Raw genomic sequence first — 25,762 nt, forward strand, 5'->3', positions numbered from 1 at the left:
AAATTGAAATTTTATTAATTGCATGATTAAAAATAAATATACCAGAAAATATAAGTTTAAAAATGTATAAGTTTAAAAACTATAAGTTTTTCAATTTCAATTTAAAAAAAAAAATATAAATTATAAGCTAAAAGTTTTCTATTAGTTTTTCTTATCTTATGTATAAGTTTATCTTCTTAAAACTATAGGTTTCATTTAATATAAGTGTGATAGAGTTTAAAAATGTCTATGTTTGATACAAGTTTAAAAATGTTTACAAGTCAAATGTTTACAAGTCATAGCCACCACGTAGACAAGGATTTGATCCTTAAATTCCTTATGTAAGGATCAATCCTTGTATTATGTTACTCAAATAATAGTTTTTTAATCTGATAAACATTGGATGTGGAGCTAAGGATCTTTAACGGACTCCTATTGCAGATGGTCTTATCAGCAGACAAGAGATATGTATGAATGTGTGGCTTCGGAGATAGCGTTGTTGTGTAACAACTAACCAGAAATAAAGTACAGGAACCTGTGGGCTTTAGCTTTAGGGTTTTAGTCATGAGCCAATGAGTTAAATAACAGAGAATGTGTGGTCAACCAAAGCTCACTTGGCGTTTGTGCCTTTATGGGAGTTGGTTCATTGTGGCCCATGTTACATGACCTATCATAATAATAGATTGGGCCTCAAGGGAAAACACCCACTCATATCAAATCAAGTGATTAATATAATCTGGTTGCTCTGTTTTGTCACTACATTACAAATTTGATTGATTAAAAAATGAAAGAGAAACTGCACCCTGTGGAAAATATTAGATGATTAGTTTATATACGCAAGAACCTGCAATTGTCAAAATGATTACGCAAACATGCACATGGAAGAAACAGAGCTTTCTCATATGTTCCACCATTTTCGCTTCTCCATTTGCTTAGCAAGTTCATGTGCCATCGATGCAAAGTTCTCAGCACCGTCTTGAAGCTCAGCTGTGCGTTGGCTGATCCTCTGGTATTATTAAAACAGACCAAACAAATAAAGTTATGTTTCGTAGTTAGAATCAGTGTGTTATACACAGCTTGGGAACATGTCAGTTTAAATGAAGATGTATAACCTCGAGTTTTTCTCCACGCTCAAGAAGTTTGTCCTTTGCTTGTGAAGCTATTGCTGAGGTTTCCTGTAAAAACAACCACAAACATGTTAAGACACAGAAAGCAAAAGAGCTTTTTGGGGTGAAAGATAGAATTGGTTTTGACTCACCCCTGCTTTTCTGTATTTGGCCTTTATCTCATCAACTGTTCTCGTTTTGGGTTGTGCATCACTGGATGCACCGTCAAACAGTCTTTCCTTATCTGTTCTCTTATCTGCAAAGAGGCCTTACAAATTCGTCTGATGCATTCACTATGATAATAAAACATGATAATATGAATATTTACCTTTATTTTCCTTTTTGTCTTTCTCGGTTAAGGGCAAGATGCTCAGAGGTTCATCTATCTCGATGTCATCTACAGAAGAAGCACTTTTAGTCACAGGTGAAAACAGAGGATGAGTAACTTAGCAAAGATATTACAAACCTATGTTTAGCTCGACAATCTTTTCATCGTCGTGATCGGTATCAGAAGGCTTTAAGTATGGCGGATTAGAAAAGATGTTTCCCAGGTGGGAGAAATCTTGTATTTGGTGGTCCACCTTCTGTTCACTGCTTGACCTGAAGCCTTTAATAATGCCACTTAGGAATTTGGGAGTGCCATCCTGTGATCACATACACTTTATAGCAAAATCATGGAGATAAAGAAAAAAGGGTTCACATGTGAAAACAGAACATGTACCTGGTCTTTCTTATGGACAGGGAAATGGCTAAAGGTAGCGTCGGCAGCGGCTGCAAGGACTTTGTCATGAAGCAAAGGTAAAGACTCCGGGATTCTGAGTTGAACACAGAGCTAGGTATTAGTACCTTAACTGCTACTTTGCTCGCTAAGTATGCAAATTCTAGTTATTTACGGAGAACTAGTAAGCCAGTACCTGAATCCGTTTGCATGGGCCAGAAACGAGAGGATTGCAACTTCACAACCATTTACCTGTAGATTTAGCTTTTATAAGTCCTAAACATCTGAGAAATTAAATATTCTCTCATAGTATTATACATGCCAATATCTAACTAAGACAACCAAACCAACAAAGCCCCATAAAACTGGGAAGCATCCAATGGTCTCATCGATTTATCTGATTCACAAATTATTGAGGGCAGTAACAGGTAAAAGCTCTCTTCTAGAAAGTATATTAGGAAGTCTCACCAGGACGAGATGGCCTAAATCATCTGAACATACTGTCTTCTCCATGTTAGGCTTAAAGTTCCACCTAAGAAGTGACGGCAAAGAGCTTTCTCCCACAACTTCAAGATCCGGGAAAGATCTGTTCACATAAGCAAACCATTCTTTTAAAGCTGATTCGATTTGGTAACTACATTTTATCTGGCATGTATATTGTATTTGTGGAAGCCAGTTAGAACATCACCTTATTTCAATATGCCCTGTTCGGTAAAGTAGGAGTACAGCACATTCCCTTTCATCCTTCTTTAGGATTCCCATCCAGCAACACGGCCTTGAAACGCTTACCTCCATAATGCTCTCAAAACTTCCCTACGTATTGAAAGTAAGTCCTTGTTATCAGACAAAGTCAACAAGACATTCCAGGAACCATAAATCAAGATAGATTCTCCAATATACCTGAGACAATTTTAGGGAATACAAGCGTAGTGCATCCTCAGAACACATGAGAAATAATGAATTCGCAAATCTCTGGTCAGCAAGTTTTGTTTCTGTAACAGCAGTCTGTTCACCACCTGGTGAATGACTCTCACTTTCACTGGTCATATGAGATTTGTTCTCATGTTTCTCCTTCTCAGATGGATTTTCAGCTGGTTTTTCACTGGGCATTTCAGTTTTATCATAGCAGTCCTCTGCAAATTACAGTCACTGGGCATTTCAGTTTTATCTATTTAATAGATGCATATAAACACAGTTTATGTTAGTAACAGACAAACTACCTATAATGTGCATACAAATCGCAGTTGGGTTCTTCAGAGGTCTCAAGCATGAGGCGAGTATTTTCCCAGTATTTCCATCAATAAGAGTGGTCTGTCCATCTTTAGTCATCGCACACAAGATAAAATCATCAAGAGCTTCGGAATTTATGGAATCCTGATCAGTTGGAGCTGAAGGGGATTTCACACAGAGTGACTTGATTGGGAAACCGGTGTCAGATAAGCTATCTGTAACGAACATTACTGATGGCGCACTAATGTCAAGCATTGCAACCTGAAATATGAAATGAAAAGTAGAAATAGTTTGAAACACTTTCAACTAAAGAGAGCGGCTGTATGCGGAGATTTAGAAACGGATGTTAAATCCATACCTTGCCACATTTAAATCCCACAACAAGCCTTCTTGTAGACTGTACAAATCGCAGGGTGCAAACTGGGGAAGTCAGGAAAGAATACGCTGCCAACCATTGAGGTCCATCTTCTTGATCCAAACGGTGAGCTACAAGAAATAAACCTAACGCATGAGATACAACAGAGCAAATCTGTACAGTCAACGTTGTAAAAAGTTCCAAACCTTGTTTGTCAGTGTTGGTAACAACTTCCAAAGTTCCTCCACTTTTATGGCCGACCAACTTGAGAAGACGAACCTACAGAGACAGAAAAATGAGAGAGAATCAGATGCGCACTGAAAGCTGGAATCAAGAAAGTATCAATAGAAACAGGTCTTCTTACCATACCACATTCGTTACCAACAGCCAAACAAGAAGTCTTAGAACAGAAGGTAACTGCTGTTACTGATGCATCTACTCCAGTTATCTCAATACCATTTGCCTGATCATTGATAAAGGAAGAAGTAATTAATTGCAGGAAAAATTCTCATCAAATATCAACCAGCTTACACACAAGTTTTTAAGATAAACTTCAAAAAGAAGGAAAGTTACAGCATTCATACCTTTGGCTTCAAGTCATAAATAAGAGACAGACATGGATAGGTTGCATCCCATATTCGCACAGACCCATCTTGATATCCTGCAATGTACAGTCTCTCAAGCTTGTAGTCATCAATGTGGCCTGGAACACCACCTGTTAGAGGCCATTGCGCCCTTTCTCCAGATGGAGTACGTGGCGTTCGAGATTTTGCAGCTAAGACTACCTATCAAGAATAAAATATAAATTAATCGCTTCACACTGGAAAGCAACAACATAAAAAAAAAATGTGGAGGGACTACCTCGGAAAGAGCCAGTGACGGCTTATCGTTAACATTTAATGCAGCAAACATTGCTACGGTGATACGTGGATCCATCGTTGGTACAACCATTGGATATGGCAGGGGAGAAACAGAAATATTATTCTCTTTCTGAGACATCAGAGAAGCCAGAGAGGTATCATCGTACGCTTGCAATTGTCCTGGATTCGTCAGCAGAAATAAAAACACCCCACTTTGCCTTGAACTAGCAATTGGAGACAAGACCATATCAGCAAATGAACCACTAAGGGTCAGGTCAACACGGCCAACACATTTCAGACCTCCCATACCAGAAGACCAATCCAGAGCCAACATCTGCATAAGAAGATCAGTAAAAAGACATCATGTTAGGATATGCATTTGCACAGACAAGGTAAGAATTTAAAACGACGATCCATTTTATATTTCTCCCGAGTTCAACAATATGGGACTATGAAACTTTTAAACTAGGTGTTGAGTTCTTACCGTCAGTACTTCGTCAGAACCAACGATATCACCACCATAGATAAAGAGTTTTCCACCACAATTCTTGCGAGATACATCCAAACCCCAATGCATAACAATGACAGGAAGTCTTTTCTCCGCCGAAGACAACTGTAACTTAACAGCATTATTAGATACCTTCACATTCTTCCCATCAGAGAAATCCCAAAATAATATATCTCCATCGACATAACCAACAGCAAGAACTGAACCATCAGCTGATGCCCAACACAAAGAACTTATCTCTTTTCCATCTAGCTTAAGATCAGAAAGCTCATCGTGTGAGGCTTCCAGAGAAACATCGACTGTCTTACCCTCCATAGGTAGGTCTTTGTTTCCTCGAACTAACTCGACGCGATCTTCTGATGCATCCCAAATAAAAAGTAATCCATTTGAAAATGCGATCAACAACCTGCAGGATAATTCTTTACAATTCATTAAAAAATAACCATACGAAGATGTATTGTAGCTTATTATTGCACACTGAAATAGCATATCAAATCAATTCAAAAAAAAAAAAAATAGCATATCAAAAAGAAGAATTTATATGGCAGTACTAGAATCACAACTATACCAAAAATAAAACAATGTCTCACAAGTTAGACATGCTGTTGCTTTTATTCCTTTCGGCTTAACAAGACTCAGATACCTTACTAATTTTAAAAATAACAGTAAGGGAGATAGGATCACAAAAGTAAAGAACTGATAGAGACAGTAGGAAAAGATCAGCTTATTTTGGTAAAGATGTGATTTCACAAATGCTATGACAAGTTCAGATAGTAAGTTTGAGAGGCACAAATGCTTTCCATCTACAGGTCACAAGAATAAGTACACAAATCAAAATAAAGATGTTCTCACCTAGTTCCCCTCGAACAAGGCTGAGAAAGAAGTCCGACAACAGGATACTCAATAGGTGATGAAAGCCCCGCTGCTTCTGCAAAAAGAGGGAAATGGTAGAAAATATGTAAAAAGAACAAGTAAGAACAGGGAAGGTCTTTTTGTGTATTGCATCAAATTCTACCAAGAGGACATGGTACTCATGTAAGGTTTATAAGAAAAAAGTACCCAGACATAAATTTATCGTGCAAATAGTTTGGAGGCAGATAGACATTAACTAATAATCAAACTACTCAATCCTGATACTTTCTAAACTTAATAAAGATTCTAGACACATGTGATCATCGGGTTGAAAGAGAAACCACATACCCGCTAAAGCATCAGTTGGAACATAATAAGGAAGATGCACTAATTTTCCTTCGTCAGCATTGTATTTTACAACAGACACCGTACCATACTCATCACCAACATACCTGTGAACGAGATGATAAAATTAATTAACGACGCCATAGTAAGTGTCAATGAAATAACATCGGTTCGAATTGTCATCTTAACAAGCTCAGTACATGTAACCGGTGCCGGGAAGGATTGAAAACGCAGTAATGTTTGACTCCCAGTGTAAGCTTGACATAGTCTGCCTAAGATCCAAGTCCCAAACCTAATAATAATTCAAATTTATTAACGTAGTCAATCAGATAGATTGTTGAACAAAATTGAGTGAAGAAGGTCAAAAAGAAGTGAAGACATCTCTGGATAATACAGAAATTAAATTTCAAACATCATACTGAACTGATACCTGAATATCGTTTTCGTTTGAGATGCTGACCAGAAAGCCTTGGTTCTCAATGAACTGTTAAAAAAATATATATAACATCAGGTGGAGTTAGAGATAATTGGGAGCACAAAGCGGGAGGACTGTAATATTTACTCAAGTTCACAACATAAGTTGATCTCATCAGAAAGGAATACACTAAAGAAATACTATTAAGAAGGAAATTAAGCTAGAAGCACATCAGGAGATAGAGAAGGAGAACCAACAAACCAAGAGTTGAACCAATTACAACAAACCTCTAAGTTTTTGAAAGGTAACTGCTTAGGAGATGCAAGAACCGCCTCAATGTTATCACCACCAATCACTTTTATCCTTCCATCTCTAGCAAACAATTAGCAAAAAGCATTACTTTTTTTAAAGCTGAACCTTTCTTCTATCATCATCATAACTAGTATAGTAAGTAACGTGAAGAGCTAGAGTAAAGATTCAACTATCCAAACTTTTTATAAAGTCTCCCCATTTCACATAAACCGATTCAAGGTTGAAGAAGAACACTTACAGTGTTCCCACAGCCAAGAGGGATTGAATAGAGTCAAAGGCAAGAATAGACGCCGTCGAAGGTATCCCATAGTGGGAGACGATACGAGGATCCAACACTTCTTTTATCAAACATCCCTGCAAAAAGTAAAAGTTATCTCCTTTAACATATTAATTTGCAAATTAAATAACTTTATATAGAAAAATGATCTATAAGATAAGATAGAAGGGAGGGAGTACACGTGGCGGGGGAGCTGGAGATGGAGGAGGCTTCTGACCACCATCGCCGGAGGCTTTCTGCAGAAATTTTCTGACGAACATCAAGGGAAATTGAGCTGAGATTGCTCTCTCTCTCTTCCGGCGATCAATTTGTCGTTTAAACGAAGGTAGAATGAATGCTCAATCGAAGCTTTGATCGAATTGTTCGTCGGGAGTTTTAATCGGAGAAATCAAAAAAAAATTCAGCTTCGATTTGAAAATGAATCGGAGAAGAAGATGTTTTTAGTTAAACCGGTTTCCGGTTCAACCATAAAATTCGGTTCGGTTCAGGTTTTTCAGGTGGTTTCTTTTTATTCTTTTCTGAACAATTGAGATTTTGTGTATCTGTTTATTTTGAGTAATAAAATTGTAAAATTTCAACTAATTTAAACTGTAAAATTACAAAGTACTTGATTTAAAAATACACACAACATTTAGAGATATATACTTACAAAAAAAAAAAGACGACAAATAATTTGATTTTACAAAGTAGAAAGGTCAACTTGATTTAGAGTTAAATTGATACAGAAGTTGTCATCAAGGAGTACAATCCTAAATGTAATGAATCAGATAAGAACTTGACGTTGGAGATTATTAGAGAGTAAGACTTCTTCACGATCTTCATACTCTTCTTCAAGTTCTGGCCTCCATTTGCTGACTCCTTGCCTCTAATGTATGTTCTTTCACTTCCTGAAACAAAACCAACAATATTAAATGCAAGAGATCAAACTGAATGCACAACATTTGAGGAAACTAGAACTACCAAATTATACTATCGAAGTTATACTGTCGAGGATATGAAATATCTAGCTATGGCTAATTTAATTTCCAATATGAGCATCATCTAGTTATGGTTATGGATCCAACTTCTACGCAAAAGTGCTAGGGAAACTAATTGAAAAATTCTTAGACGAGTATACTAATACTAGTTATGTAATAAAACATTAGTTCAAAGCATCCATAAGATTCCATACGGCAACAAGTTGAACACCCAAGGTATCTACTAATGAGAACTACAAGTTTCACTACTTTACAGTTAGAGTAGCTAATCATGTAATGTAATCAATGCTTGGTTTGGTTTAATCCCTAATTCAATGTTTACTTAACTGCGAACCACTTCACTATACGAGAGTGACACTATACACATTTACAAGATAAGTTCAATACGACCTAGATTCCACACCAACCTCCTAGTGTAATTTAGTTCTTCTTCAATGGAGTAATTTAGTGTTAATGTATTGATGAGCTTAGTGTATACCTTTTAAGTGACATCAATGGAGTTACGAACCATCTTCATTGACATCCTACTTCAATCACCTTTCACTTCTCAAAATCCTCCTGACCATCTCCAATCTCGCCAGCAAAGAAACAAACAATCAAACATGCACACCATGATTGCAAACAAGCAAGCATTTACGTTGAAGATTTTTTTTTTTTTTTAAACATGCAAATACAAAAGATGATACTGTTTTTAACCAAAAAAAACACGAGGGGAAACTGTATATTGTGCCAAGATTTGATTAGGAATAACAAAGTGATCTCATAAGTGTAAAGTCAAATGGAACCTTAACCTCTCTAACGATCAAAGGACAGGACGCTAGTTTCTAACTGTTTTCACACTATGAATATACACATAAGCTTCTTCCATTGTCCATCAAGTAAATATACAATCTCCCCAAAACAAAAACATTTAAAAGAGAGTGATAATTTTTGGATTTGACTAAAACAAAAACATTTGAAAAAAAAAAATCAGGAGGGAAAAAAAAAGACTAATTAAAGAAATTTTATACCTAAGGAAATCAAGCTGGGCTTGGGCTCGGAAGCTTCGGATGATGGGCCGGTTAATAAGAAATCAAGCTGGGCTCGGAATCTTTATGTGATGGGCCGGTTAATAGGAGGCTGAGGCTTTCCTCTTTAGGCTATGGGGAACAAAGGAGGAGGTGAAGTGAAGATCATCATACCTCTTACTTGCTCAGGCATGTTTGCTCTCTCTCCTACAGATTCTAACTTTTCTTGCGTATTTGATTTTTTCTTTCTGTGTGAGAGATTGTGGATGAAGAGAAGAAGGCAAGAGAGCGCCTCTATTTATAAGGAGAGGATCCTAACGGCTCTTCTTACAACGTTCGTATTTTCTGACTTCCATTAGTAGCCGTTGGATGATTAGGTTAGAGATCTAACGGTAGATATTTTGTCTACGTTAGCGCTCGTCTCTCAAAAAAGCCCGTTGGACTGCGCGACGTAACTTTTTACAACGTTCGTATTTTCTGACTTTCATTAGTAGCCGTTAAATGAATCTAACGGTAGATAAATTGTCTATGTCAGCGCTCGTTTCTCGAAAAAGCCTGTTGGACTGCGCGACGTAACGGTTCTTTTTACAACGTTCGTATTTTCTGTGTTCCATTAGTAGCCGTTGGATGATTATCTAACGGTAGATTAACTGTCTACGAATTGGATGCGCTGTCACGGGTGAGTTTAGTTTACTTACTAGTCAGCGTTCTTCTCTCGAAAATGCCCGTTGGGCTGCGACATAAGAGGTTGAATTATAAAGCCCATTCCAACTTTTAAATGACAAAAGTATTGTTCCTACGACATCGTTCGTATTGATTGTTCCTTACGACGTCGTTACGAGGCATAAGAGCTACGTCACTCTGATCAGCCCAATAAACTATAAACGAGGCCCATTAATATTTATATTGTTCGTACGACGTCATTCGTGTTGATCATGCTAAAGAAAAACAAAAGAATAATTAATTGATGCAGCAGCAGCAGAGTTAAATAGATACTTGGAGGCTGTCACCATTGTTTCACTCAAAGATTATCAGCTAATTAGCAGCCAATAACTAAAAATTAGAAGAAAAAAGAGAACCATAATCATGTTTTCACAATGCACTTGTTTCAATCAATGGAAAAAAAGACCCTATCAATTTCTCTAATCGCACTAACATGCGTACTAGGTAACACTAATCGTAACAAAGGTATAGCCGAAGCTGAGATCTTGGACTTGGACTTGATCTTCTCCACTGCTGCTTTGATGATCGATGGAGACGGTACGCTGAACCATTTCAAGTACCATGAGAGAAGGATTAAGTCTTTCTGATCATCAGGCCATGCCTCTGAGGTTAAATAATCTCTCAAATTAGTCTTCAGCTCGGTTGAGCTATTCAAAATCTCTTCACACCGTTTCCCTAGTGATGCTAAGAAGATTGATTGAACAAAGCCACCTGAAGAGGAGGCCAATCTTCCACTTGATACCGCCTCGTTGTAGGCAAGAGCAACCTGTGATCATCAGTTAGATCAAATGATAGAAAACCAAATCAGATTATACAAAATGTAAAATCAATTACCTTCAGGCTTGAGATGGAAAGTGAATCACACACATTACTATGGCTTTTGACGAGCAGATCAGCCATTGAACCAATGGTTGTATACAAAGATAAATAAACCTACAAGAATCATGTTACATATGCCAAATGAAGCAATAAGAATGTTCCAAACAGTAAATAACCATTGAAAAATAAAGTGACTTACCTGCAAAAGAGCTGGTCTATCCTTGCTTATACAGTCAAACAAAACTTGCAGACAGAACTCCTTGAAATCAGAATCAGATCTGCAGAAAATGGGGTTGTTAAGACAAAACTACTGAACTATGTTATGACATGGACAGTGAGGAGAAAGAGAAAAAGGATGAAATGGTAGTTACCTGTCATTCCAAGATTTGTCACAGCACAACTGTGCAAAGGCTATTAGGCTTGGATCAGATGAGAAAGTGCTGACCAAGTGATCAACGCTATCAGAATCCAGTTCTCTATGACTATTAGCAAGCATGTTAGATTCGTCCAGAGTTCTTAAACCAAAAACCTGTTATCACGGAAAGCATGTAATAAACCTGTATCAGAGTCCGTTTCTCTAGATTGAAAATGAGTATATCTGAGCTGTGAGTATATGATGGGGTGGGGTTACAACCTTGTGCATTGCTCGTGAAAGCAGTGACTGACACCCAACTGGATCATCAACATACGAACAAGCTCCTACTTTCCTTTTGACATATATAACACCAGAGTTGAAGGGATCACTCTTGTCCCCAAAGCTCCACCAATGTTTCTCTGTGTTTCATCGGGTCAACATTATAAGACCAGCTAGACAAAATGGCCAAAAGAATATACATATATATGCAAACGAATCAATTACCTTCTGGGACAAGCTCAACTTGTTGGGGCCAGTATCGGGGACCACATACACAAATTCTCTTTAGCTGCAGGATACATATACATTTTTTCAGGTAAATCATATGGAATCGGTGAAAGAGAGGGAAAGTTGTTGAAACTTCCTTACAATAGCACGCTCTGGAAGAATGCACGGTGTAACCTCGCAATATCTTGTTTCAGAATATAGCTCTGTTTCCTTTACTGTGACTTCTACAGGGGCATATACAGGCAAACCGGAATCAACATCAATAGTCTGCAGCCAACGAGCTTCTGTTGCAAGGACATATAAATGCCTGAATGCCTAAAAATGAAAACAAAAAATTGCATTATCACGACAAAACTTGGAAACCAAGTCACAAACCACAACTCCTGCTTCCATAGAAATGACATCAGTCAGCGATAATAACCAATCCAGGCACAAAAGGAGCGATGCGGAGACTAAATAAGATTATTTAAACTTGCCTGGAGGTGACAACGATTGTCATTTGGTCCAGAAGGCAACCGCGGATAGAGAGTGATAAGCAACATAGCAAGTGAGCCGTTATTTGTTGAAAATGTTCGCATACCACCTCCAAGAAATAAGAAACCCGTGGCTAAGCTCACCTAAAGAAAAAAAAACACTATGCTGTCTCATATTTAAAAATAAAAATAAAGGCATTTAATCAACAAGAGGATATATAGATAACTGCTCCAGAAAATACATGATTATAACATCCCAACTTCAGAAACAAAATACAAAGCAATTAAATTACATGAAGGGAAGGAATATTAATTTACAACAAAAGTGCTCACCGCCATTTGAGTGCCATAGTTAGCATGTCCATCAGCAGAGTTTCGGCTGCGGAGAAATCTCAACAACCGAAATATTTGCAAGTCTCCAGATCCCGCCATGACCTACACAAGTTAGTCCTTCCACATAATTTTACCGACTTTAAAACTGAAAATTGCTGGACAGGAGATTTCAAAAGAAGCATTACCACTGAAAGGGAAAGAACGATAAGATAAAGACACATTTCAAGCGTTCCCCGATCAACATGTTTAGCTATTCCCTTGAGAAATCCACTTGCAGGTGGCGCAGACACAGGCTTGATCTACATACATCGAAACATATATGCTCGCATTGAGATGACCAGAAGGAAACCCAGAGGATTCTTAACATTTGAAGGAGGAAAAGGGAGTAACGAATATAACGAATATAACGTTTCAAAGGATGATGTACCTCATTCAAAAGATAGAGAGCATAGTTGTTAAGTAAGTCACGAGCATTTCCATCCCTAGTACCAGCAAATCTCAGCCCTATCAGAAACAACAATACATGTCATATCTATCATGCGATATTACAGACTTATGTCTCAGAAGAAGTAGATTTACCAAGTGAAATGCATGCCCCCGCCACTATATTGACATATGCCTGCACTAGGGCTTCAACGTCCACTTCATACATATCATCCATGTCATCTTGGAGGCGGCTGACACCATTTTTGACAAATTCGGGAACTTGAGACTGGATCCAATCACTTGTAGGACGGATCCTATAATACGAATTCTATTAGACTTGATCTCAGAAGAATCAGCACTCCAAATTAGGCAAGATGAGAACATACCTGCTCCACATTATCAAGTTCCGAGCAATGACACGGAGCATTATGAAATCAGGCCTTACGCACTCCAGTTCGTAATGTGTTTGTGGAATTGAGAGCTTCGAGAAGATGACCTCTGAGTCTGTCTGCAACAAACAATATATAAAGCTTTCTGAAAGTCTACAGGAAAACCGCACAAAAAAAAGTAAAGGGTAAACTTCGAACCATCCTCAAGACCGACCTTAAGATACATTAATGCGAGTGCGATTATGGCTCCAGGTGCAGTTATATTAACATTTGGAGTGCTTCCGTCTGTTACCTGAGACAGAAAAAATGATGATCGCATAATTATAATTCAGTAAGTGTTCAGGCACGTGTTTATACACAACAAAAGCTTCACAAAAGAATATATGAAGAACAGAAAAGCAAGGAAACCTGTGCAGCACTTCGGAGATCTTCATTTGATGGTGCAAGGAGAGATCTTTCCTGTAGGGAGTTAAAGAAGTTTTCCAGTACAACATATATATATTGTTTACAAAGAGTCATTCTTGGGTTCACTCCCTAGGGTGAACCTCTAGGTTCACCAACCAATAGGATTTCATTATTTCAAATTCGATATCTTTTAAAAAAGGAAACAAAATATTCTCAAATTATATTATGTTTTTAAAATAAAAAAAGATAATAGTTACAGAAAAAAGAATTAAAAAAATTTTTTTTTTAATGTTCTCAATAAAATACTAAACCCTAAATCCTAATCCCTAAACCCTAAATCCTAAACCCTAAACCCTTGGATAAACCCTAAACCCTTGGGTAAATCCTAAACCCTTGGGTAAATCCTAAACCCTTGGGTAAACCCTAAACCCTTGGGTAAACCCTAAACCCTTGGATAAATCCTAAACTCTAAATAAAAAACACTAAAACCCTAAACGCTTGAATGTTTTAGTGTATAGTGATTTTGATTTAGAGTTTTGGATTTATCCTAGAGTTTAGGGTTTATCCAAGGGTTTAGGGTTTAATGTTATGCTGACGACGTAAAATATTTTTTTTTGTAATTATTACTATTTTTTTTTTTTACTTTTTAATTTTAAAAACATAATATAATTTGACAATATTTTGTTTTCTTTTTTAAAAGATATCGAATATAAAATAAAAGAATCCTATTGGTTGGTAAACCTAGAGGTTCACCCTAGGGGGTGGACCTAAGAATAAGTCGTTTACAAATCCAGTGTGATATGATTCACTTCCTATCAGAAAAGGAAATGAACTAAGAGTGGGATAAAGTTAATGTGAAGGCTAAAGATTAACCTCTTTTGCTCCCAGATACTGAAGTAAGCGATTGACAAAGGAGTCCAAAGAACCGAGCGCATCATCTCCACGGCCTTGAGCCAAAAAGAGTAGAGTTAGCTTTAAAAAATAATTCAGTGGCTAAAAAACAAAAAGGCATACCAAGAGCAACAAGACCAAGTGAGAATCCTGCAGATACAGCATAACCCTCCCTTTCAAGGACATTGTCTCCTGCACTTCGGCGGCCAATTTCACCCTGATAACATGTACGAAGTGGGATCTCAAAGATAAGCAACGATCCACCGGATTGTAAAGAACTAAATTGTAAATTAAAAGATATGCATCAGCTAACTCACTCAAAGATTGTACATGTAGGAATGGATCCACAACCAAACTACAAGATAGATTCTAACTATAAATGTGTTTAAAACACCAACCTCACATGTAATAATGATGTATCAATGAAAATGACATTTGATGACTGGAAGAATGCTATATCAAATTTAAACCATAAGTGAGGAAAAAAACATGCAGGAGACATTACCAGAAGTAATTGCATTGTCTGCAGGTGTGCCGATCCTTCAAATAGAATGCCGACGGAGACTAAAGCTGCAGACTGGAGAATAATTGAAGACAGTACGTTAGTGAAAAAAATGTCACTAGTTAATAATACTCCTACTTTCAAAAAGTAAAAATGAATAATCCAAAGATGCCAGTAAGGCGTTGCATATTGGCACATATGTTAACATACGGCGTAAATAAAATATCAAGTCAAGAAAACTTTAGAAAATGCCAGAACTAACGATGTCAGAATCATCAAATAAACAAACAAAAGAAAATTGAAATAACGTGATGTGAATATGTATATATCTTTACTTTTAGCATATGTAAGTGAATCACATAGCAAATGCAAGTCAAACAACTTCCAGTTTCAGTAACTGCTTGTAGAGAACTCAAATTATTTCTATAAGTAACATCACAGCAATCTTATACCTGTAGAAGTGTTGGTATCTCAAACTCAGCATATGAAGCTTGGTATCGAGCAGGAACATGGAAAAAGAGAGCCTGTTATTCAAAGAAAAGTAAGTTCTTAGGGAAGTTACAGAGCTAGAATAATTTTTTTATTAAGATGCTAGTAAGAAACATTAGCATCTCGGTGCATAAATGAGAGTTAACATTTCTTAGAAACGTTGATCATCCACAATTCTATGTAGTAGATCCCAAAGTATGTTCATATGGAAGATTATGGATATCCTAAAAGGGGTTTTTGGTTGACAAGAATATAAAGCGGAACCTCTACCTTTGCAATCTCAGGTTGCATGGTTCTCCTGTACGACGCTGCCAGACCAAGCATCAAACCTACCGTGGTGCTCTCATGGTCCTAAAAGACCAAGGGTGGAAGCAATTAAGGTCATGAATAAATTTGTGTTTGAACTTATCAAACGGAAAAAATACACTTAAGTATAAGCGAATAGGAAGTTATTCCATCTTTCTATTTTTTATGATAAAGATCAAACGACGTCAATTATCAAATGAGACAGACATGGAAAACTTCTCCCTTAATTATAGTAGTCTAATGTTGCATTCATTATTTCATATCTCCTCGAAGCCACATATGTGATCACAACTATATATGACATGTGCTAATCCCAAAGATGTAAACGGGTAAAACTTGTAATAACTTCAATCACAAGCCAGAGTAACTTGATGCTCAACTCAGCAGAGTATTAGGCTCAATTAGCACGTCCTAAGCTATTATTAACCGCTGGGAAGGGAAATAAATAACTCAACGGAAAACGGAGCCAGAAACAAACCTGAGTGAAATATTGGTATATGTCACTAAGGTTTAACACATGCAAATATCCCTGTAATCCCAGCCCGAACAGAAGTCCAGCATGAACAGCATTTGGCTCTGCAGGTTTATTGTATTTAATCCACGTTCTGGACACCTTTCCCTGCACCAAAATGTAAGAAGAAACATAACTAGATTAATTGCGCCCGGATGAAAAAACGGAATTTTCTGCATGACAACACATACATTTTGATATCATTTGTCACAGTTTGTTGCATGCTCTGTAACTTCTCACAGATAAATTAATTAAGGACACAAAACGCCTAAAATACACAACACAAACCTGAAGCGGTGCCAGTCGTAACCCAGCAGCAACAGCATTATGAAACTCTGGCCAGGTCTTAAGTTCTTGGATATTCCTGATGTTTGGATCTAGATTAACCTGTAAGGGAACCATGCAACCTAAACTATTAGATTGGTTAAAGTAGTTATAAATCAGAAATTGAATTCTGGGGAAAGCCATAGTGTAGGCAAAATTGATTTATTCTATTTATTTCTTGAAATTGCCGTTTCATGCAAATTATAACTTCCATCTTCGCAGTTGTAAGATAAGCCATTTGCAAAAATAATATTTCATGTAAATTGAACCCCAAAAAAAATTATTTCATGTAAATTAGAGCATATAGTATGTTTCTATAGTCCTCGTACTTAATAATAACAAATTTACGTACCACGGCATTTTGTTGGGCAGGCAGGCGACCAGCCAAAACAAGCTTTGGTACAGTAAACGCCTGCAAAAAAGGCAGAGACAATGTAAATCTTGAAGGAGACCTTAAAAGTGATAAAAAAACAGGTATAGCTTTCGTTAGATAAAACTTTGCCTCAGTTAAAAGCGTGTGGATTGTTGATAATGTGAATGCTCCACGTCCGAGGGGGAGCACAGCAGTCCTCTGTGCTATACGCCAAAGCTGGTCCTGTACAAATGGAAATATAAAGTGACACTGAATATTAAAGAGAGTTGTACAGACCATGAAGATCTAAAATAGCGAAAACTAAACGCTGGCTTCTTCCATGTCAAGAAACACAAGTGCAGCTGCATCTTACTTCGGTTTCTAAATACTAATTAGCATTGATTAAATTTTGGAAATTTAATTAGAAAAGCTGATGTGAAAGCATATCAATGGAACATAAACTATTAACATTTTCTCTCTAATATATTATTTAGTAGCACCAAAGAGTTAAAATAAGAAAATAATAAGTAAACATAATCAGCGATAAAGAAAACATGTAGCAATTTAATTGGATTATAACTTTTCCTATTTTATATCTTAACTTTGAAATTAGTTGAAGATTTAGAAAGTAACAATAGAAATGGACATTTATCGATTTGCACCTGTTGCTGCTCTTGATCAGATATAGTAGGGTTAGCAGACGTTTGAATTACCACAGGTCGTGCAGAACACAAAAGACGCCGAACCTAACATGCGAAGGAAAAACAAAAGATAAAGAGAACATCAAGAGAAAGAATATTAGTCTATCCTTAAATCAAGTGCTGAAAACCCAACCAGCAATGCCTAACAGATGAGGAATGGTAACACACAATGAAACTTTGTAATCGTCCATTAAATCATTAATACAGAAAACAAAAGTAGCAAGAAATTTCAATGCAAAACACATCAAATCAAAGTAGCAAACGCAGGAGCACGTCAACGTCTTATGATATATAATAAACTTAACCCAGATGTACAACCAACAAACGCCAGACAAGGTACAGAGTGTACTACAAATAAATAAGTAATTGTGAAACATTTTAAAGCAACCCAAGCCTAGCTAGAAAATCTGCAAAAGTATATATGGCAGACTACAGAAAGAGTTCCGAACATTACACACTGTAACCACTGCGCTAGTAGATTATTAGTTTCCGAATAGGGGTGTAGATATTACCTCATTCAGTCGTAGATCACGGCCATACCGCAACTGCGTATAGGAGTTGAAGATATGCTCCATTCCATCTATCACAGAACCATCCACAGAATTTGTATCCTCAATCTTAGCGTTTTCCAAGCCAATTGACTCAGATAAGGAGGATGGAACAATTACTGGATGCAAATGCAGCATGTAGGGTATGGACATGGATATTAAACTCGTATTTGACTGCATCTCAAATTCCTTAGATGAGCTCAAGTTTCTGAAGACGGATTGGGCCATATCTTCTCGACCAAGAAGCACATAAGCAATTGCTGGCCAGTCAGCTGGAGGAGATTCTCGACAGCTATCCAGTGCCTTCAAAAAAAAGGACAAAATGTTATGCAAAAGATCAGCACACTGATCATTTCCACCTATAAATTCCTTTCATCCAGAAGTATCTAAATATTCCAACTTACATGTCTTAAAGGGAGAGATACACCGGAAGGTAGCAAATCCAGTTGATGAAGCCCAAATCTCTCTCCAGCCATAGCTAAGACAGTAAGTTCCTCGTTACTGGAATATGATCCGGGGGCAATATTACAGGGGACCCCTGACGAAAGTTTCTTTCCTACTGGCTTATCACCAAATAACACACTGTAGAAGGAAACAATTTTCCTTGCCCAGCTCACAATGGAACACCCATCTTTACGGATCAAATCTGGGAGGTCATCAAGGTTTGTGGATAAACATCCACGTCTTAAACAGTTCTCAAGCCATCTGAATATATTTGGAGGTTTTCTGCTCGAAGAAAGGGTTGTGCATGCCCCAGTAATTTTGGAAAGACGAGGAAAATCACGTAAGTAGTGATCTATGTAACACTTCTCACCCAGAAACTTGGCAATATTGCACAATAAAACAGCTAGGTGATGCAGATCCCTGCACATAGATGTCAAAAGTTTAAAAGGGAAAATCATATATATATATTAGGAGCCAATGTGCTTACTGTTTTCGTAGATTATCCATCTTCAAACTCTCATACACTGCATGAAGACAATCTAAACTCTGGACCATTAATTCAAATGAGTTGTCTGGTCTTTCTCCACTACTAGTCTTAGTACAAAATGGGGCAGTTTCTTCCAGATCCGAGGGATTGATTGAAGTGATACGAGTGTGAAACCTAGAATAGGTCTTATGGAACTTGCTGCTGAGAAGAAACTCCCAGGAGGACTCTGATGATGTTTTGAGTTGCTTCAGATGCACACTAGTACGTTTTTGACAGATCCCCAGAAAAATGTTGCATAACGCTTCCCATTCAAAATGAATACTGGAACCCTTCTGGTAAGAATAACCATGTCCCCAAAGAAGAGAGAGAAACAACTTGTACAAATCGGATCGTAATCCCTCAGCTATGGCTGCTATGCAATCGTTTGCAAGTGAAGATGAAGGGTTACCAGTTAACGCACACCGAAAGATCTACAAGAGTAATATAAACGGTAAATTAATAAACAAGTAGCGAAGTTCGGAACAGTAACTCAGCTGCAACATCACGTGATTTGAGTTCATAAGGATAGAGCAACACTAAGGTAGTTAACAAAACTAATTATTTTGAATTTCAAAGGATTGACATCTGTGTGACAAACCTGTGAATGATTTACTGACAGATTGATACATCCTAAGACCGCATCAGACAATCCTGTGATCTTCAGATCCCGGGAACCTGAATCTGTTTTTGCAGACTCACCAGAAACAAGACTTTCCCCCAACCAAGAAGGCAGCACATACCTACAGAGGCATTGTTTTCCTGACTACAAATAATAGAGATAAATCAATTTAGCATGGGACATAACTGTGGTATTTAACAAAGAAAACAATATGGTACGTAGCAAGAACCTACATAAAGAAAGAGGTCATTTTCCGGAGATAAAACAACAATATCCAAATGTGGAAGCAGTCCTATTTTCACTCTGCAAGAAAATGGAAAAAAAAAGATTGGACAAACACTCAATATGACAACAGAAAAGTGTCACTTACAGTGACAAAGAGGCAAAAAAAAATGTGGATAGGAATTTACTGAGAACGTGTCACAACAACAGGTGCAGCAGCAATTGCAGATATACTCCAGCTTATGTCAGGCTTAACGTCAAACAGAATTTCATTATTGATCTCAACAGTTTGGAGTCCCACTGATAACAGCTTCTGTTGTTCTAGAATCAGAAAGCAAATTACTGGGACTGCATCATCAGTTGCCAAAAAGACCTGCGATATATTGAAACCAATAAAAAGAGTAAAGACTTCAGCAACAGAGCCCACAGATCTTTCTCCCATTCAAAGTCAACAAACAAAAACAAAATTACAAAAGTACAGTATATATATATTTGCAAGAGCACACATCTAATGAAAGGAACTCGAAAATACAAGAAAAATCAGCATTGGTAGCACAAGCAGTCAAGGCCGAAGGGTTTACTGATCTCATGTAGCAAGATATTTAGTGGCCCCAAAACCCGAATCTACTTGAATAACAAATCATTCTAAAGAACAAAATATTGAGAAGGCAATATATTTTGGAGACTGGATGCCCAAGCAAACGTGCTTTATGAAGGTGATGTCTACAGAACAAGAATAATGAGCAAGCTATCCTATCCAAGATAACTAAGAGGTCTAAGATAGTGCATTCAAAGAGCATCGCTTAGGTAGAGGTTCCCGAAACATTTACGAGACAATCTTTAGCCTTGATTTAGTTATCAGCAGCGCATAGCCATGAAAATTCACCACATGTTATAAAAAGAGATCCTAAACCTTGTCCAGCAGCCTACCAAATACATAAATAATCTTCTTCTAAAAAGATATCATAGTCACCTTAGATGCAGCTTTCTTAGCGCCTTTAGCTTGCCATATTCTGCGAAAAGATACTCGTTTCGGGAAAACAGTATCAGGAACAACGCATTCTACTGCCCACACAGAATGTTGCATCTTCCCTGAAAAACCCGAGACAGAGTACTTCGATGTAAAAATGACAAGAGCATGTGGCGAGTTCAGCCTGAATGGAGAAGAGGATGACAAACCTTTGTTATACGAGGTCATCAGAGATAAACGGTCACTAGACCAAATTGTTCTCTCATCATAGTCCCTCATTATGTTCAACTTTCCCCTCTCTTCTAGATAGATTGGCTGGAAAGTTATTTAGATGAGTCACCACATGCAACATATAACCAAACATTTCATAACCAGAAAAATCTATATGCTGCTGAGATAACATCAACGAAATTATTCAAGTCTCGAACTAAAAACAAGACTGGCATGAAGTAGGAATAAAGTTGAGAAGAAGAATCTAAACATATTAGATCATTTACCTCAGGTTCTTCTAATGGGTCTCTGAGAATCAGATGGGAAGGCATGTCTCTTTTGCGCAGCATCTCACGAGAACCAAGAGTGGGGCTAGCAGAAGAAAATGGAATACTCGAGGATGGATTCACTTCAGCACCTTGCTGGAGAAGTACACCAAACGGTAGAGGCCATATTGATATGACAGTACGTGGAAGTGGAACAGCTACAACTTCCCCTGCAGCTCAAAATGCCAAAGATAAAAATAAAAATAAAAAGTAAATACCTCAGCTGAAACCTCGCAAACGAGAAGAATAGCATGTATATAGATCCAGCCGATAAGTAAAGATATGGGATCGTTTGGTCTACTTCATTAGGTCTTATGAAAAAGTAAGATAAGAAGGGAAATATTATAGTTCAGAAGTATCTAGCCACACTAACCTGACGTGTTGTATATTGTTAAACAACCAATTTGTAAGACACAGAGCAAAGCTTCTGCTCCTCGACCCAGGTGACTCCAGCATGCCTATGGCATAAAAACACGAGTTAAAACGGTCATTGTCACCCATCAAACAAGTGAAAAAGAAAGCTTAGGTACTTTATTTAACTCAGTGAGCAACACACAGAACAGCTTCACCGGAAAAAAAACGAATCTAACACATCCCACCAATAAGGAAGAAAGCATAGTTGAGACATAGCTACATTTTCAAACATTGGAGACAAAGAGTCCAGCTTGTTATGGAAATTACCTTGATGATGGGAGAAGACAAGGTAAACCGCTTGAGCACTCGTGAACCGCTTGTCCAGATTATGCTATCATCAATTTAAAAAAAAAAAATCATCGTCAGGAACAGATACAATCAAAAAGTCAGCAAGATACGTTATGCCGCTACATCAAACACACAATGACATTAGCTTCTACCTAAGCATAACCCAGCACATATTACTATAATAAAGAGACATTATTGAAGAAAAACAAAACACATTCTAAATGTAAATGATGAATTCACTAGTGGTTGATAGTAATAAAGTAATCAGCCTCGATTAAATCTAATGATACCCTTCTTACCGATTGTCTCGGATGAAGAGCTCATGCTCTCTCTGCCGCGAGAAGTTAGCTTCATTGCCGTCATCATCGTCTCGCTGGCCGGTGAGATCAGGATCGAACAGAAAATACTGGTATGACTCGGCCACGTTAGGATTCGAGTCGGTAGCTTCAGCAATCAGACCGAAAGGTTTGAACTTTCCGAGGACGGTGAGCGTGCGAACCCCTGGAGACATTGGTTTCTCTCCAAAAGAGCTTCGCGAAGAGTCAATTGGAGATTGAAGAAGTTCAATTGCACTCTCCCGCTCTTTCTCCGTGGTCTTCGAGCTTAAAACACTAGTAGGCGAGAGGTCAAAGCAGACACGGGAGGTAACTTAGGAAACGCATCGCAAGTCAGAAGATTCAGCCTCAGTGAAAGAGGGAGAGATTCTCTCTGAGGAATTTAATCGAACACCTTCTGTGCAGAGTGCTGCAAAGCAAACCTGGAATCGAACGAAAAGAAAAGGAGAAATAAATAAAAGGAAATTAAATAAAATTGAAGGTCCAAAATTTAATACATTTCCCGCCTTTTTGGTCGTTGACCAGGTCAACAGATGGGCCCACTAAGACAACTTTCTGACTGATTTACGTAAATATGCATAGACAGAGGTTTATTTATGTAAATATTAACTAAATTTGGTTTAGGTTGGTCCGGTAAATTCGATACATCACAGTTTTAATTCGGTCCGGTTAAATTTATTTTGGTCCAAGGAGGTAATATAATTAAACCAAACATAAATGCTTTCTTAGAAGCCATCTGTTTACATAAACCCTACATACAAGAATACTATTAACTAGCATCGTCAATGGCGGAGTATATCAACCATTGGAGAATCGAGAAGTTTGATCCGGCATGGAATCCAACCGGTATGCTCGAAGTCAGCTCCTTCTCCAGACGCTATCCTCGCTACATAGAGACTTATCTTCAGGCGTGTTGGCAAAGTGTCAAATCCGCTCTCAAGGAGTACGGAGTCTCCTGCAAGCTCAGCGTAGTTGAAGGTACTATGACTGGTTCAACGACCAAGAAGACAAGAGATCCTTACATCATTGTCAAAGCTAGGGATTTGCTTAGGCTTCTCTCCAGAAGTGTCCCTGCTCCTCAGGTATTTATTTTATTATTAGCTTTTGTTGTTTCTCTTTTATTTGTCTGTAAAATTATAATGATTATTTATGGATTTTACAGGCAATCAAGATTCTGAAAGATGACATGAGTTATGATATCATCAATATCCGAAAAATGGTTCGTAAAAAGGTATAGTTTCAGTCACTTTGGTATGTATCTGACAATGGCAATGAATGAGTCCTGCATAATGTAAGACTAATTTTTTCAGGAAAGATTTGTTAGAAGAAGGCAGCGGCTTGTGGGTCCTGATTATTCTACATTGAAGGTCTGTGTAGTTCTATGCCCTATGATTGATTAGTATAAGATGCTTAGAGCATAATAGAACGGATATAAATAAAATAGTAGAAATGAAACAGAATGATTGTTCTTTCTCATATTTAATGAAGAACAATTTGGTTATATAATGCTCTACAAAAATAAGGAATGAGAAAGAAAAAGAATTAGGAATGATAAAAATGTTATCCTTAGTGATGCTTTGTATTTGTTATGCAAACTCTTGCTTCAAGTCTTAATTATTTTGGCTACATGCAGGCGCTGGAAACATTAACCAACTGTTACATTCTAGTTCAGGTAACAGTGTGCGTCTCTTTTGCAAGTGTCTCACTTCTTTAATACATTTTATCTTCTTCTTTATTGTGATATTTTGCTTGGGGTTTATCTGCATCTAATTAACAGGGAAATACAGTAGCCGCGATGGGTTCTTTTAAAGCTCTCAGAAAACTCAGAAGGATTGTGGGATACATAGAGAGTACTAGTTGGGATCCTTTGACAATTATAAATGCTGAATATAATAGGTTTTAGTACCTCTCTGTTGTGTAAATGTTTAGAACTCCATCCAGAGGTTTTTATCTCAACCGGAAAGGATCCATAGTCATTGTGTCAGAGTTTCCGGTTTGAGTGACTGCTTTGACGAAACTAATATTATATGTTGTGATTTCGAGTCTAAGGGATTACAAGTTTCGGCCCTGAACCTCTTGATGTCAAAAAATAAAAAAGTTGTTGAAAACTCTTTGTTGTTGTTTTACCTTTCAAACATATCTTTGTCTTAAAACTTGGTTATAGTGTTTTTGATATGGCTAATGATTATACATTATATTAAACTGAGGAAGGTCGATAATAACGAGTCACAAGAGTCCCATACTCAACACGTAACTCATCTTACAAAACAATTGACAAACCATATAAAAAAAAAAGGAAGAACCAACTCAAAAACATTATATAAAATTAGTATATATCATCAATCTCTCAACACCAAAACACGAATCATCAGTAAGTAGGTGCTGGTGCAGTACTCTCGGGACAATGGTCAGGACGGAAAGCCAACGGACCAGCGGCGTAAACCACAGCCTCATAGTTCTTCCACTTTACCCTCTTCTCCTCATACCTAAGCGAAGCACCGTCCAAAGCATTGTTAATGTTGGAGAAGAGATTGCAATCCTCGCGTGGAGAGGAGACGAGCTTGGCACGGCAAGCGTGGAGAGGATGGTCCAAGAAATGCTGACTCATTTTAAGGCCTTTGAGCTCGCCGTAGAAGTGACCGTAGGAGTCGGTTTGGAAGACTTTGTAGAAGCTCACTTGCTGCCTGTGGTTCTTGCAGATGACGCTGATCTTGGCTCCGGCTATGGCTTCTGCTCCGGCCAAGGACCATGATCCGTACTTGTCGCAGGATTGGCAGTACACCATTCCTTCCACTGCAGCTTCTACCGTTTTCGCGGCGGGGTATGCGGTGGTTGGAGGAGTAGGAGGAGGAGGAGGGGAGTAGCCGTTGGCTAAAGTCGTGGCTGCGATGAGGATGGCGAGAACGGAGAAGGGCAAGACTCGTGGGTCCATGTTTTCTTGTTTCTTGGAAAATGTTTTTAGTCCTATGTTTCTTGTGATTCAAGGTAGAGAAATATACGTATATATACAAAACATATGGAGACTGTGTTTTCTATTATAATTTGTGTGAATAATTCTTTAAACCGACATTTGTGGGGGCATTGACAAATTGTATAATTTGTATTAGGACGTGAGTGCAACTAATTGAGGAGTTTACATGTCTTGTATGAAAATGGAGGCAATGCTGCTTATTACGTGACTGCCATTTTCTTTGTCAACGGTGTAAAATATTATAAATTATTGTTTGTCTAATTCTCTATCCTCTGTGACCTCATGATTCTTGAATATATAAACCATAAAGTTACTGAATATATAAACCAGAACAAAAAAAAAAACTTACAAAATTATGATGATTATGTATGAAGTAGTACTACTAACCATAACTAAAGGGCCAAACATAGCTTATTTTATGAAACACCGATATATTTTAAAA

General features: G+C 37.6%; 4 protein-coding genes and 1 long non-coding RNA gene across 7 annotated transcripts; 1 reads left to right on the forward strand and 4 right to left on the reverse strand.

Annotated features, from left to right (window-relative positions):
• Positions 1–690: 690 nt before the first annotated feature.
• On the reverse strand, positions 691–7,365 carry BNAANNG01390D. Of its 3 annotated transcripts, none has more exons than XM_013863543.3 (24): positions 7,137–7,361; positions 6,919–7,034; positions 6,656–6,740; positions 6,384–6,437; positions 6,154–6,245; positions 5,957–6,060; positions 5,609–5,684; positions 4,733–5,162; positions 4,250–4,582; positions 3,973–4,173; positions 3,753–3,851; positions 3,595–3,667; positions 3,392–3,519; positions 3,024–3,294; positions 2,704–2,936; positions 2,492–2,616; positions 2,272–2,389; positions 2,000–2,055; positions 1,807–1,900; positions 1,552–1,729; positions 1,414–1,482; positions 1,238–1,341; positions 1,092–1,154; positions 691–985 (listed from the first exon to the last, which is right to left on the reverse strand). In XM_013863543.3, the coding sequence occupies exons 1-24, from the start codon at positions 7,215–7,217 to the stop codon at positions 878–880; spliced, it is 3,291 nt and encodes a 1,096-aa protein (XP_013718997.1). In that variant the 5' UTR covers positions 7,218–7,361; the 3' UTR covers positions 691–877. The 3 variants fall into 3 exon arrangements, with proteins under 3 accessions (XP_013718997.1, XP_048604516.1, XP_013718996.1); XM_048748559.1 differs by having other exon boundaries at positions 3,753–3,847; positions 3,969–4,173; XM_013863542.3 differs by having other exon boundaries at positions 3,392–3,667; positions 7,137–7,365.
• Positions 7,366–7,529: 164 nt separating this feature from the next.
• Positions 7,530–9,190, reverse strand: LOC106379248. Its single transcript, XR_007319925.1, has 2 exons — positions 8,413–9,190; positions 7,530–7,844 (listed from the first exon to the last, which is right to left on the reverse strand). It is a non-coding gene; the product is annotated as an uncharacterized LOC106379248 (long non-coding RNA).
• Positions 9,191–9,884: 694 nt separating this feature from the next.
• Positions 9,885–22,778, reverse strand: LOC106380844 (anaphase-promoting complex subunit 1-like). Its single transcript, XM_048748558.1, has 37 exons — positions 22,314–22,778; positions 21,994–22,057; positions 21,686–21,770; positions 21,274–21,482; positions 20,986–21,091; positions 20,780–20,898; positions 19,995–20,179; positions 19,818–19,887; positions 19,564–19,728; positions 18,927–19,396; positions 18,400–18,859; positions 17,960–18,298; positions 17,409–17,492; positions 16,897–16,989; positions 16,747–16,806; positions 16,359–16,457; positions 16,038–16,178; positions 15,524–15,604; positions 15,217–15,288; positions 14,768–14,839; positions 14,386–14,479; positions 14,245–14,318; positions 13,375–13,425; positions 13,181–13,258; positions 12,964–13,085; positions 12,731–12,891; positions 12,579–12,655; positions 12,337–12,450; positions 12,152–12,253; positions 11,822–11,962; positions 11,487–11,660; positions 11,343–11,406; positions 11,118–11,257; positions 10,855–11,012; positions 10,683–10,761; positions 10,499–10,597; positions 9,885–10,430 (listed from the first exon to the last, which is right to left on the reverse strand). Exons 1-37 carry the CDS (start codon positions 22,523–22,525, stop codon positions 10,050–10,052), a joined length of 5,295 nt encoding a protein of 1,764 aa, XP_048604515.1. The 5' UTR covers positions 22,526–22,778; the 3' UTR covers positions 9,885–10,049.
• A 263-nt stretch (positions 22,779–23,041) lies between these two features.
• LOC106422666 (KRR1 small subunit processome component) lies at positions 23,042–24,397 on the forward strand. The gene is made up of 5 exons (XM_013863443.3): positions 23,042–23,431; positions 23,512–23,580; positions 23,660–23,716; positions 23,983–24,021; positions 24,127–24,397. The coding sequence occupies exons 1-5, from the start codon at positions 23,135–23,137 to the stop codon at positions 24,250–24,252; spliced, it is 588 nt and encodes a 195-aa protein (XP_013718897.1). The 5' UTR covers positions 23,042–23,134; the 3' UTR covers positions 24,253–24,397.
• A 125-nt stretch (positions 24,398–24,522) lies between these two features.
• Positions 24,523–25,342, reverse strand: LOC106422728 (non-classical arabinogalactan protein 30). Its single transcript, XM_013863505.3, has one exon. The coding sequence runs from the start codon at positions 25,279–25,281 to the stop codon at positions 24,718–24,720; it is 564 nt and encodes a 187-aa protein (XP_013718959.1). The 5' UTR covers positions 25,282–25,342; the 3' UTR covers positions 24,523–24,717.
• Between the last annotated feature and the right edge of the window lie 420 nt (positions 25,343–25,762).

This window comes from Brassica napus, chromosome C2 (genome assembly GCF_020379485.1).
Source record: "Brassica napus cultivar Da-Ae chromosome C2, Da-Ae, whole genome shotgun sequence".
In the NCBI taxonomy this organism is placed as follows: Eukaryota; Viridiplantae; Streptophyta; class Magnoliopsida; order Brassicales; family Brassicaceae; genus Brassica; species Brassica napus.